The sequence below is a fragment of the Poromitra crassiceps genome, assembly GCF_964638095.1.
Source record: "Poromitra crassiceps genome assembly, contig: HAP1_SCAFFOLD_226, whole genome shotgun sequence".
In the NCBI taxonomy this organism is placed as follows: domain Eukaryota; kingdom Metazoa; phylum Chordata; class Actinopteri; order Beryciformes; family Melamphaidae; genus Poromitra; species Poromitra crassiceps.
Genome location: NW_028152165.1, coordinates 295,001 through 307,500, shown reverse-complemented (window position 1 = coordinate 307,500; position 12,500 = coordinate 295,001). Strand labels below are relative to the sequence as shown.

At 44.2% G+C, this 12,500-nt stretch overlaps 1 protein-coding gene across 1 annotated transcript in view; it reads left to right on the top strand.

The window, feature by feature from the left end:
* LOC310800856 (trafficking protein particle complex subunit 11-like) overlaps positions 1–12,500 on the top strand; it is a gene marked incomplete at its 3' end in the record, with an annotated part of 47,623 nt that overhangs the window by 15,940 nt on the left and 19,183 nt on the right. Inside the window, exons 9-14 of the mRNA XM_083664753.1 lie at positions 4,280–4,421; positions 5,546–5,639; positions 7,221–7,300; positions 7,888–7,966; positions 8,423–8,477; positions 8,625–8,770. Of these exons, the coding sequence (XP_083520879.1) occupies positions 4,280–4,421; positions 5,546–5,639; positions 7,221–7,300; positions 7,888–7,966; positions 8,423–8,477; positions 8,625–8,770 (596 nt within the window). The remainder of the gene's footprint in view (positions 1–4,279; positions 4,422–5,545; positions 5,640–7,220; positions 7,301–7,887; positions 7,967–8,422; positions 8,478–8,624; positions 8,771–12,500) is intronic.

Below are 12,500 nucleotides of genomic sequence, written 5' to 3'. Positions count from 1 at the left end.
CACAACACACGCTGCTCGAGTGCTATATTGCTTTTATAAAACGGTTTCCAAGTATGATAATATAATAATAATAATAATACTATAAGTCCGACTCCGACTGGCATGTCATTCTGATAGAGTCAGTTGAAACACTACTGTAAGGCGGGACCGCAAGAACATGCGGGTGATTTGATTGGATCGTTCTGGAGACTGAAGTTGACATTGGCCAATCCTGGCGCTTGCTGAGTAGCTGAGATTTTTCTGGAAACCCCGACAGGCAGCTCGAGCCGCAGCGCTGCATTCTCAGCGCTTGTTGAGAAGCTGAATGCTTTCTGCAAAGCTGACACCAACTAACGTTACGGGGTTAAATGCGGAGTTAAATGCGGGGTTAACAGCCTTTCTTTTGCAAAGAAGACATTAGCCCGCATCTATTCTTGTACAAAACATCATTTTCTGCGAAGTATTAGTAAAGTTATAAGCGAAGATCGATTCACAAGGATCTGACAGCTGTCTCCGCCATTTTTTTTTCTACGTTGTCATTTGAGGTAAGCCTTATTATTACTCTCTTAGTAAGAGAGTTGCCATGGCAACCAATAACCCATGAGAGGGGCAAAAAAACAGCACTCAAAATAAATCATTTTGGGTTGTTTTATTTACCTTCAAGCAGATTGACAATGAACGTTTCGGCGTGAGCCTTCTTCAGCATTGTGCTGACAGAAGACGGACATGACGTATAAATAGTGTCAAACCGGAAGTACAATCAATTACATTATCAAGTACTGGAAATATCTCACAACATAAAATAACAACGAATATAATATCAAAAACATCAGAGAATATCAAAAAAGAGATAAAGGTACAATTTTAAACAGTATACTTGTATATAAGTCTGTATATATTACACAGCAGGAATGCAATAATGTTTTGCAAACGAGAAGAATGAGGCTGGATGGCCACACTTGTGTTAGATAAGCACAGATGGAAAGTCAACATATTAGAATAACAAAAATCAGTAAGAAAATATTAAAATAGAATTAGAAAAATACATAATAAAATGCATATAAGTGAATGCATCGGATAGAGATACTGCAGGTCCACACATGACGCTCCCACACTGCCTTACAGTGCAAGAGCATCATGCGTGAACCCACAGCACATCCACCCGACGCACCCCCTAAAGAAAACAACCTAGCAAAAGTTCTTCATTCAAGCCCTTGGGGTGTTCTGTCTGTAAGGTATGTATCCAAAATGCCTCTCTTTGTAACAAGGCCTTGTCTCTGTCACCCCCCCTCTTCAGTGGACTGACCTGTTCTATACCCTGGAACCTGAGGGAACACACGTCGTGACCAAACTCATTAAAATGCCTGGCGACAGAGGATTTTATATCTCTGTTTCTAATGCTACTCTTGTGTTCTGAAATGCGAGTTTTCAACTCTCTGATAGTTTTTCCAATGTATACTAGCCCACATGGACACTTCAATAGATACACAACAAATTTAGTTTTACACGAGATCCTACTCTTAATTGAGTACTTTCTTCCAGAGTGAGGATGGAAGAATGTCTCTCCTCTGATCATAGCATTACATTGAATACAGTTAAAGCAAGGAAAATTACCATTCTGTACATCAGACAAAAAATGGGAGGGGCCAGGGGGGCGTGTGTAGCAGTCAGCTCTAACGATCATATCCCGTACATTTCTAGCCCGTTTTTGAGCAAACAAGGGAGGCTCGCCAAATAAATGGCCCACTTGGGGGTCACTTTGCAAGATGTTCCAGTGACTTAAAACACATTTTTTTATTTCCTGAGAAGCAGGTGAAAAAGTAGCAGCACACACTATTCTAGACCCTCGGGCTCACTAGTCGTGACTTCCAGTCACTGACTATTTGGACAACCAATAACCCATGGCCATGGGTTATTGAACTCGGTTACTGGAATTATACAATGGCTGTGAACCAATCAGATTGCTTGATTTGAGAGAGCCGTTTTATAATTTACTTTGTAACACTCTGCTCTCTTCCTTTTATCCATTTTATGTAAATGAATTGCCTCTGAAAAATGTGACTTAAAAAAATGGTGCAAGAACCCTGTCTGTGTATGAAATGTGCAACACAAATACGCAGTTTTCTCTCCAATTGTACTAATTCTCCCTGCTGTCCCAGTCGTCGCTCCACACCCTCTGCCCATCTGGGAGAGTTGTAGACTATACATGCTTCCTCTGATACATGCAGTGTTTCCCATACATAAAGGAATTTGTGGCGGGCCGCCACAAAAGGATTTTGACCACCACAAAAAGATGTTGACCAAAATAAATAAATAAATAAATAAATAAATAAATATATATATATATATATATATATATATATATATATATATATATATATATATATATATATATATATATTTTTACAGTGCACCTGAACGCAAGCAAGATATCCGCTGAATAAGTGTCCAATAAATGTTCATGTCATTCTGGCCAATACTTCTGTTATAGCATTTCAGTATGGAATATGGAATATCTTTCAATAATCTATGATTTAGCTGCTAAATTGTCAAATACCGCCATCTGCTCGCTACCCAGGCACTTATGTATGTACTTAACCTAACTAACTTAACCTAACTAACTATCCGGTGTGCACAACATTGTCAGCCTAAACTCCGGCTGACACCCCAAAAACCTAGCACACAAGGACATTGACACTTTACAAGGTCAGCTAGGGGAGGAGCTCTCTAAGGTTAGCACTTGGATGTCTGACAACAGACTTTCTTTACACTTGGGCAAAACTGAATCTATCCTATTTGGTTCTAAACCCAGGCTTAGGAGGACCCCTGAACTCAGAGTTGAGCTAGGCTCGCAGGTTATAAAAGCCAAAACATCAGTAAAATATCTGGGCTGCATATTAGATAACAGTCTTGGAGGTGAAGAAATGGCTCTCCAGGTAGTGGGCAAAGTTAATGCAAGAACCAGATTGTTAGCAAGGAAGGCCAATCTCTTAGACAGAGACAGCATTAGGCTGTTAGCAAACAGCCTTGTGCAGCCTCACCTTGATTATGGCTCTTTGGCATGGTACAGCGGGCTGACAAAGGGTAGTAAACAAAAACTCCAGGTAACTCAGAACAAGCTGGTCAGGGTGGTTTTGGGTTGCGGTCCACGTGACCACGTGGGCAGGAACCAACTACAGGAATTAAAGTGGCTACCTGTGGAGGCCAGGGTGGCACAGATTAGACTTACAATGGTCCATAAGATAGTCATGGATAGGGCCCCAGTATACCTCACAAACTACCTCACCAGAGTAGGAGAAGCACACAGCCACAGCACCAGAGCTAGCCCAGCCAACCTACAGTCAGTTAGGTGCAAACTGAAAATTGGCCAATGTTCCTTTGCTTTCCAGGGGCCCAGTGAATGGAATCTGCTCCCACTGGATATTAAGGAGGCCTCAAGTCAAAGCACCTTTAAAGTTAAACTTAAGAGGTGGCTGCTAGATAGGGTTCCTGAGTAAGGGACTAGGCAGAAATGGCGTATTGTATTGGTTGGTCTTCTTTTGTTATGCTGTAATGTTTTAGTACTAGATAGCCAGATTTTATTATGAAACTACAGTATGTGTGGTGCAATGTCTGTATATTTAATGTACTGTATGTCTAAGACCAAGGACCACAACGGAATTAAGTTTTTATCTACTTTTTGTGTTATCATTGATGCCTTTTTGGAATTGCATGTACATTTAATGTATGGCATTTTTTTTTAAACGGATCATCAAATAAATCTATCTATCTATCTAACCTACAATCCGCTACAGAAAAATGTATATTGTTTGTTTATTAACTGGCCCCTCGCCTTCTATCATTTCACGAAAGTGGCAAAGCAAGTTGAGTATCCCTGACCTATAGGGAGAAATTTAGTTTGTCATTGTAAACCCACAGCACAGTAATGATGACATGTTCTTCATAGATCTAGCATTTAAATTTTGCTCTTAAACTTTCTCAAAGTACACCAAATTCATGCATTTTACTTTAAAATGTAAAAAAAAATCTTGCGGGGGAGTATGCACCCCCCTAGGGGGTCTGCGGTCCCCCACCACAAATACTCAAAATCCTGTGGGAAACACTGACATGTGCTTCTTTTCACCTGACAGCGATGAGTTTCACAGAGGATCATGCTATTCCCCCCCCCCCCCCCAAACAAACGACCAACCAACCAGTTGTACCAATCAGTTTCTTTCTTTCTTTCTTTCTTTCTTTCTTTCTTTCTTTCTTTCTTTCTTTCTTTCTTTCTTTCTTTCTTTCTTTCTTTCTTTCTTTCTAGGTTCCAGTCATTTGGGGAGCTGTTTGATGAAGCCATCAAACTGGGTCTGACAGCCATCCAGACGCAGAACCCCGGCTTCTACTACCAGCAGGCTGCCTGTTACAGCCAGGACAGGAAGCTGCAGGCACAGCAGCTCTGCCAGGTCACATGACACACTGATCACATGACACAATGATCACATGACACAATGATCACATGACACAATGATCACATGACACAATGATCACACATGCACGCACGCAAAATGTTACAATAAATCATGAAAATAAATGTAACGTTAAAATAAATCATAAATAAACTCTTTCACTCCATTTCTTATTTTGTAATGTTATATTCTTCAAAAGGTGGTTTATATTCATGCATTGCATCATCTTGCAGTTTTCTAAGCAGAATGTTGTAGTCGGGTAAAGCGGGTACTGAAGGCCAAAAATGTGAGAACCACTGTTCTAGTAGGAAACTTGTATTCTAGCGTCTTTCTCGTACAGTATCAGCTGAATGCAGTTGAAGGGCGGAGATAACCTTGCTTTTGACTACATGTACGCACGCGGCGCGAATGATGGCTGCCTCGCGTGTCCTATCCAGTGTTAATGGATAGGACGTGCACGACCGATGCTCCAAACGGATGCAGGGGCATAGCCACCAGCAAGCATATCTCCGGCCTAAAGCTGTTTGCTTGTTAATAGAGAGCCAAAGTGAAACGTCACTTCCTGCTTTCTCCCTGTACCAGTGCTGAAGAAAATATGAATGGCAGTGAACGGAGAATAACGTTATTTTTTTTTTATCCCGTTTGAATTATGCCACGGGGTGCCAATGCTAATTTTGTCAATTTAAAACGTAACTTTGCATGTCAAGAAAGTCGCAGTTTGTCGTCAAACTGAAACGTAGGGGTTAGTTTCGTCTCAAAACTTCATAGCTTGTGGAAGCTCGTGGCATGTCGCCGGTCTTCAGCTTTGCCGGTAGAGAAAGTGACGTCACTTAGGCGACAGTGTATGTAGTCTTTCTGATTTATAACTTATAGTCCAACAGTTTGGTGACAAACTGCAACTTTCTTGACATGCAAAGTTATGTTTTAAATTGACAAAATTAACGTTGGCACCCCATGGCCCAATTAAAACGGGATAAAAAAAGTAACCTTATTCTCCGTTCATCACCATTCATATTTTTTCAGCGCCTGGTACAGAGAGAAAAGCAGCAAGTGACATTCACTTTGCCTCTCTATAGAGTAGACAGTGTTAATACTTTCTGTTGATTGGTTGGCTGTTCCAGGCTGGAGTGACTTATCCCACCCCCGACCCGTTGGACACGCCCACTGGAGCACTGGACTTCTATGGCCAGCGACCATGGAGACAAGGACACCAGAGTAGATACACACACACACACACACACACACACACACACACACACACACACACACACACACACAGGGACATCAAAACACAAACGTGTCCTCTTTGTAAAGGGCAGTTTAGAGTCCAGTGATTTATCATAGCCCGACGGGCATCGCTGAACGTGTTTGGACGCTGTCGCTCATAAAAAGTATAAACACCCAGGTGAGAGGAGAACACATCACAGAGCAGGATGTGTTGTGATATTTTCACATGGATTAATGCAACACGGACGTCGGACGGACAGACAGAGAAGCTGCCAGTCAAGTCAGTCACGTTACTGTTTTGATTGCAACATTACAAAACTGTCTATCTGCTTGCTAACATGCTGTGTGATTATCCATGCTAACGATGTTTTAGCTGTTACTTACCGTCTGTGTTGAGAATGTCCGCTTTCCAGGCATTTGCCTTTTTAACAGCATCTTTATAATCTGCCCGGTCGTCAGCCAAACAAGTTTTCCACAATTATGTGATCTTCTGCCATTGTTAATTCAACTAACTAGCTAACTAGTAGCTTCAGAAATTGCGGTAGGAGAGAGCAAAAAATTGGGGTTGTCATGACAACGGAGCCAACGATGGGGTCAAAGTTGAATCCAGATGAAGTCTTGACGATGGTCGCAACGTTCATCACAACGATGGCATATCGCCCGTCGCTGGAAGTATAAACACTTGTCGTTATCACCGATGATGGAATGTGATCATGGTCGGTCGCAACGAACATAAATCGCTGGACTCTAAACTGTTTACGGTGATAAATCATCACATGATTTGAGACTCAGGGAGTGCCAGAGTGTCAGACCTCCTACTTCCACTTCCTGCCAATGGGCCAATAGAAAGTGGCGGTAGAGGAAGCTGCATGCAGCATCTATCATCTACTAGCTGAACACCCGTCCCTGTGTGATGAGCCAGTTAGTCAGGCCTCGCTCACTCTCCTCTCCTCTCTCTCTCCAGAGGGCTTTCACAGTCCACTTCAGAGGCTGATTACACTTCCTGAAAGATTCAGGCCAATCACACGTCAAATGGCACAGCTGTGGCCAAACACAATTCTGCTCACTCACTCACACAGACACTTCACATTCTTAATGCTTTTATGCTTTTATGGTCTGGTCTATGCCTACATTCACACACACACACACACACACACACAAACACACACACCGATGGCGGCAAGCTAACACGCAGGGTGCTGGCACAACCACAGGGAACAATTTGCAGTTCAGTATCTTGCCCAAGGGCACTTCGACACGCAGGCTGGGAGAGCCCGGGATTGAACCCCCGACCTTCTGATTAGTGGCCGACCCACCCCCCCCCCCCCCCCCACCTCCTGAGCCACAGCCGCCCCCAAGATTAGGTCAACTTGACATTTAGAATAATACAATTGCCCCACCTCTGTCCATAATGTGGTACTACTAGTGTCTCTAATACATAGCTATAGGGCTAATGCATTGACATGTTGTTTTAATATATAGCTATAGGGCTAATGCATTGACGTGTTGTTTTAATATATAGCTAGGGCTAATGCCTCTAATGCATTGACGTATTGTTTTAATGTCCAGGTATCGACCCTCCAGACGGTGAGAAGGAGAAGACAGGAATACTGGCCCTCCAGATTAAAGAGAGAGACGTACCACATTCTGTTAGTACCCACACAATACACACATTACATACAAGAATACACACACTGAACATACTAAACGCATAGACAGTACACTACACTATAACATACTAAACACATAGACAGTACACTACACTATAACATACTAAACACATAGACAGTACACTACACTATAACATACTAAACACATAGGCAGTACATACTAAACACACAGACAGTACATAGTAAACACTAGGGGGAGGGGTTGCTAAGTAGTTTGGTGTATACCTTGGTCTTTGGGGACACAGCACACCCCACTTAAACCCAACAGCAAAAAAATCTAAAAATGTATGATATTGGATTTTTTTGTTTTTGCCCGATATTTTCCAACTCTTTTGACCAATGGTGACATACAGATACAGTATATGCACACATCTTCCCCATCTATTAGAGCTCAACAGTCACGTGACATTTCAAGCCCCGGAGGAGAGTTCCTCATTCATTTTCTCCATAGACATTTTGAAAAATCCTTACATAACGAGTTTTAAGGCTGGAACCAACCAAGCCAACCTGTGACCTACTGAATCAATGAAATGTGTTAAGGTGTTTGATGGTCTCTCTCCATGCAGGAGGTGATCATAGCCCTCCTCAGTAACGCTGTGGCCCAGTTTAAGAAGTACAAGTGTCCTCGTATGAAGAGCCACCTCAGTGAGTACCACAGCTTTTCTCATCATTTCATTTCCCAACCAGCTTTCCTGACCTATGGCTTGGAATGAGCCGTGTCCATACACCACAAATGTATTTATTTATTTTTTTGCATTTTTTTTCCCACCAGGCTTGTAGAATGGTAGGGGAAACACTGCATTGATGAGCAGCGCTCCTCTCTAAAAGTTGAGATGTTTACTGCTTAAGGGCGCCCAGAGCGCTTAACACCAGCCGCAGTGCTGGGGAGCACTCCTAGAGCAAGAGCATCTTTACCATGGAGAACGAATTGCAGAAAGGCGCTGGCAGCTAAAAAAAAGCGTTCTGTGGACACGACTCCTTACTGCTGTTGCATTCGAGAAAGCATTTTTTAAATGTATTGGTCTTACCTCACATTGTCAGTCTTTTCTTATAGAGAAGTATTTCTCTCTCTCTCTCTCTCTCTCTCTCTCTCTCGTCCAGTGGTGCAGATGGGAGAGGAGTACTACCATGCTAAAGACTACACCAAAGCCCTGAAGTAAGTCACCAAATCTGCTTTCAAAAAATATACTGCTCTACACCATGTTTTTCTATACCTAGGTGAAAAAATATACCTTGTTGTTTGGTGTGTGTGTGTGTGTGTGTGTGTGTGTGTGTGTGTGTGTGTGTGTGTGTGTGTGTGTAGGCTGTTGGACTATGTGATGTGTGACTATCGCACAGAGCGCTGGTGGGGTCTGCTGACGGCCATCTTGAGCACAGCCCTGCGCTGTGCTTATCTGATGGCCAACGTCAAAGACTACATCACGTACTGCATGGAGCTGCTGGGCAGAGGTAAGCACTGGGTTACACCATATCAAACATATGGACAGAGTCAGCGTGACGTCACTCATTGGTTTTTGGACTCTAGTTTTGAAGCCTAGTGTGGCCGTTGCCATCTTGCTTCTTGCGCAACTCGTGCCAGACCAGGGCTTTCCCAGAGCTGCAGCTCCGCCTGCTATCGGTCTGTGATCGGTGAGCTGCATGATCACTGGACAGGTGACCTGTCAATCAGCCCCAAAACATAGTCTCTTCTATCTATCTTGAAAGGTGAAATTAGCGATATAGAGCAAAACTGTTTTTTTGAACCAGGCTGTAAACATGCTTAATCCTGTCCTAGCTTTCGATTCCCACCTGGGACGCTGTGAGACGCTGTGAAGGAGTGCGTGCCCGTCCGCATGTCCTCCAGTGCCCACCGCCCGGGTGGGGTCGTCAAAAAGGGCCTTTCTGTGTGGAGTTTGCATGTTCTCATGCAATATCCTGGTCGCTGAAGTGGTGCCTCCTCTGGTCGTTAGGGGCGCCTGTTCGGAGGAAGGGGAACTGGTTGGAATAGCGTGATCCTCCCACGTGCTATGTCCTACCGGCGAAGCTTCCCCTGTCAGGTGAAAAGAAGCAGCTGGCTAACTGCCCATGTCTCGGAGGAAGCATGGAGCCAGTTTTCGGCTCTCCCCAGATTGGCAGAGGGTGGAGCAGCAACCAGGATAAATAAATTAAAATTAGCACTAATGGGGGATAAAAATGGGATAAAAAAATCCTGTCCTATGTAGCTAGCTAACTATTAGTTAATAGTTACACCAGGGAGCTGGAGTAACCTACCAGTCCTGGCTGACTCCCCCTACACGCCACGGGCGAAGTCGAAGCCACGGTGAGGCATTATCATGAAACCCACAGCCCTGTATAATAAATGTGCAATGACGTATCTACACCAGTGTGAGGCAGCAATGCACTAAACCGTGCCTAGTCTGGCGGAAACTAAAATGAAGAAGATGGACTATGGACTCTGCTGCTTTAAAAAAATGAAGCAGCATGCTGTTTTGGCAGAATTCTGGGGGTTTAGTCCCCTTTAAGAGATAACAGCTGGTGCAACAGGTTGCAAGATTTCTTTCTCAGCACAATCCATGTTGTTCCTCTTTCTATCAGATATGACGATCAAACTAGTCGCTTTTCGGCGAAATTCAACATTTTGAATTGGTTTGACTAATAGAGACGCTGCGTAATGTGTCATCATTCAGAAACCACGCCCAAGACGGGGGAAAACACAAACTCCTGTCCAATCCTGGCGTCCTCCTATGTCACGTGCATGGTTGCGTGTTCCACCAAAAGATCGTATATACGGAAGATGAACACTCCAACTTACTTCCTTGACAGCTAGATCCATATTCTTCTTCTCGCCAATTCTCAATGGCTTCCTTGTTTTGCTCAGGAGTACAAAAAAACTTTAACTGGTGATTTTTTACATTTGTTTTCTGCGCAGCCCACCACACAACAGCTTTTAGCTATGTTTAATTCAAGGAAAATGATGCTGGTGTGTGGAAATGAACGGAGCTCTTCCCCCGTGATGGGCGTGGCCTATTACATGCAGTGTCTCTATCAGAGAGGCCATTTACACCTGGCATTAACATGCGTTTTCTGCCATCAGATTGCAATCCGATTGTATTTTATCACTTGAAAGTACAGGTTTAAACACCCCCAAAACGCATTGAAGAAGGATTGCAATCTGATCGGCCAAACCACCTCCGGAGGTGGTCAGGGACGCATTATGACAACATTTAACACAAGTGTAAATGCAATGCGTCCTCTCAAAACGCATTCAGCAACTACCATACGGAAATACATAATCTTCGGAAGTCGGTGACGGCACTCACACCTGAACGCAATTCCCCGGCAGCACCGCACCGGTGTGTGCCCTCATCTCGCCGCTGTGCCAGATGAACACACACACAGGCAGCCTGTCACCATGGACCGGCTAAAAATTCTCTATCTCCCCCCCGCTCCGCTTTTGCACAACAATCGTAGCGTTGCTTCAAAGTTTTGCTGCGGAGGTTTTGCCACGGCTGTAACCACCTGTGTTGCGTTCAGGTAACATCCTAAATTACAATGTTATACAATTGAGAGCATAATTTCTCTTTTATATCAACACTTCTCCTTTGGAAAAGGAGTGGAAAATGAAAGGAAAATGAGGGAGAAAGGGTTCGAACCCTTTCCCCCTCATTTTCCTTTCATATAAAAGAGAAATTATGCTCTCAATTGTATAACATTGTAATTTAGGATGTTACCTGAACGCAACACAGGTGGTTACAGCTAATGACATGCACGGAAAACGTATGTATGTGTGTGTGTGTCTCGGACCCAGTGTCATTGTTAATAAACAGATAAAGAAATAGATGCAGTGCTGCGTGATCGGCCATCGTTTTGTCCAGGTGAAGGGGACGTTCACTGTGCATTTGAGCTTAACAATAACCTCTATTTCCCTGTGCATGTATGAAACATGCATGCACACGTTCAGGGGGCGCGCGCGTGATGACGTTCGAGCTGGAGAGCAATCGGATTGCAATCTGTTCACCCAAAACGCATGTTAGTGCCAGGTGTAAATGGAATCAGGCTGAAGTGATAAAATACAATCTGATTGCAATCTGATGGCAGAAAACGCATGTTAATGCCATGTGTAAATGGCCTCAGATAGTCATAATAGCTCCAGATAGTTAGCTATAAACCAATACAAGGTGAATGGAGTTTTGCTGAAATGTACTGTGTGTGCACTGTGGAGGACATTTCAGTGAGCCTCAGTCAGCTTGCACAGACAGGAGCGTGACCCCGTTGACCTTCTATTTGTTTGTGGCTAACTCTCTGGAGCTGGTTTGAGGAGCAGCATGGATTGTGCTGAGAAAGTAATCTACCGATCAATATCATCATTGGTAAGTAGCAAATAGGGCTAGGGTTCCAAAAATCTGAACTATCCCTTTTATCTAAATGAGGGGTTCTCAAAGTTTTCATGACTCTGTCGTTTGGGTTAGGTGATTTCTCTCCACTCCCCCAGGTACGGGGCCGAGGGGCTATCCTTTTACCACCCCGGCCTGGGGGGGGGTTCACCCGGGCTATATTTCTGGGCACACCTCTAGCAGCCATGTCACCGTATCGTCATCCACAGACAGCAGGCCATGCATCCTGTTGGGAGCCCGATACATCGGGCATTCCAGAATGACATGGTCTGCTGTCTGTTCCTCTGCACCGCACTCACATGACTGAGGGCCAATTGGGAAGCCAGCATCTTATTGAGAGGTGCGTCCGGGTGGTGCAGCAGTAGATTCCCTGCCTACCAATACGAGGGTCGCAGGTTCGAGCCCCCGTGTTACATCCGGCTTGGTCGGGCGTCCATACAGGCACAATTGGCTGTGTTTGCGGGTGGGAAGCCAGATTAAGGGTATGTGTCCTGGTCGCTGCACTAGCGCCTCCTCTGGTCGGTGGGGACGCCTGTTCAGGGAGAGGGGAACTGGGGGGAATAGCGTGATCCTCCCTCGAGCTATGTCCTGCCTGTGAAACTCCTCACTGTCAGGTGAAAAGAAGAGGCTGGTGATGTAGCAGAGGAAGCATGGTGCTAGTCTACAGCTCTCTCCAGATCGGCAGAGGGGGGTGGAGCAACGACCGGGACAGCAGGGGGAATTGACCAAGTATAATTGGGGAGATTTTTTTTTATTATCATTGAGAGTCACCCAAGAAAAAAACTCAACACAAAATAATTCAGAAA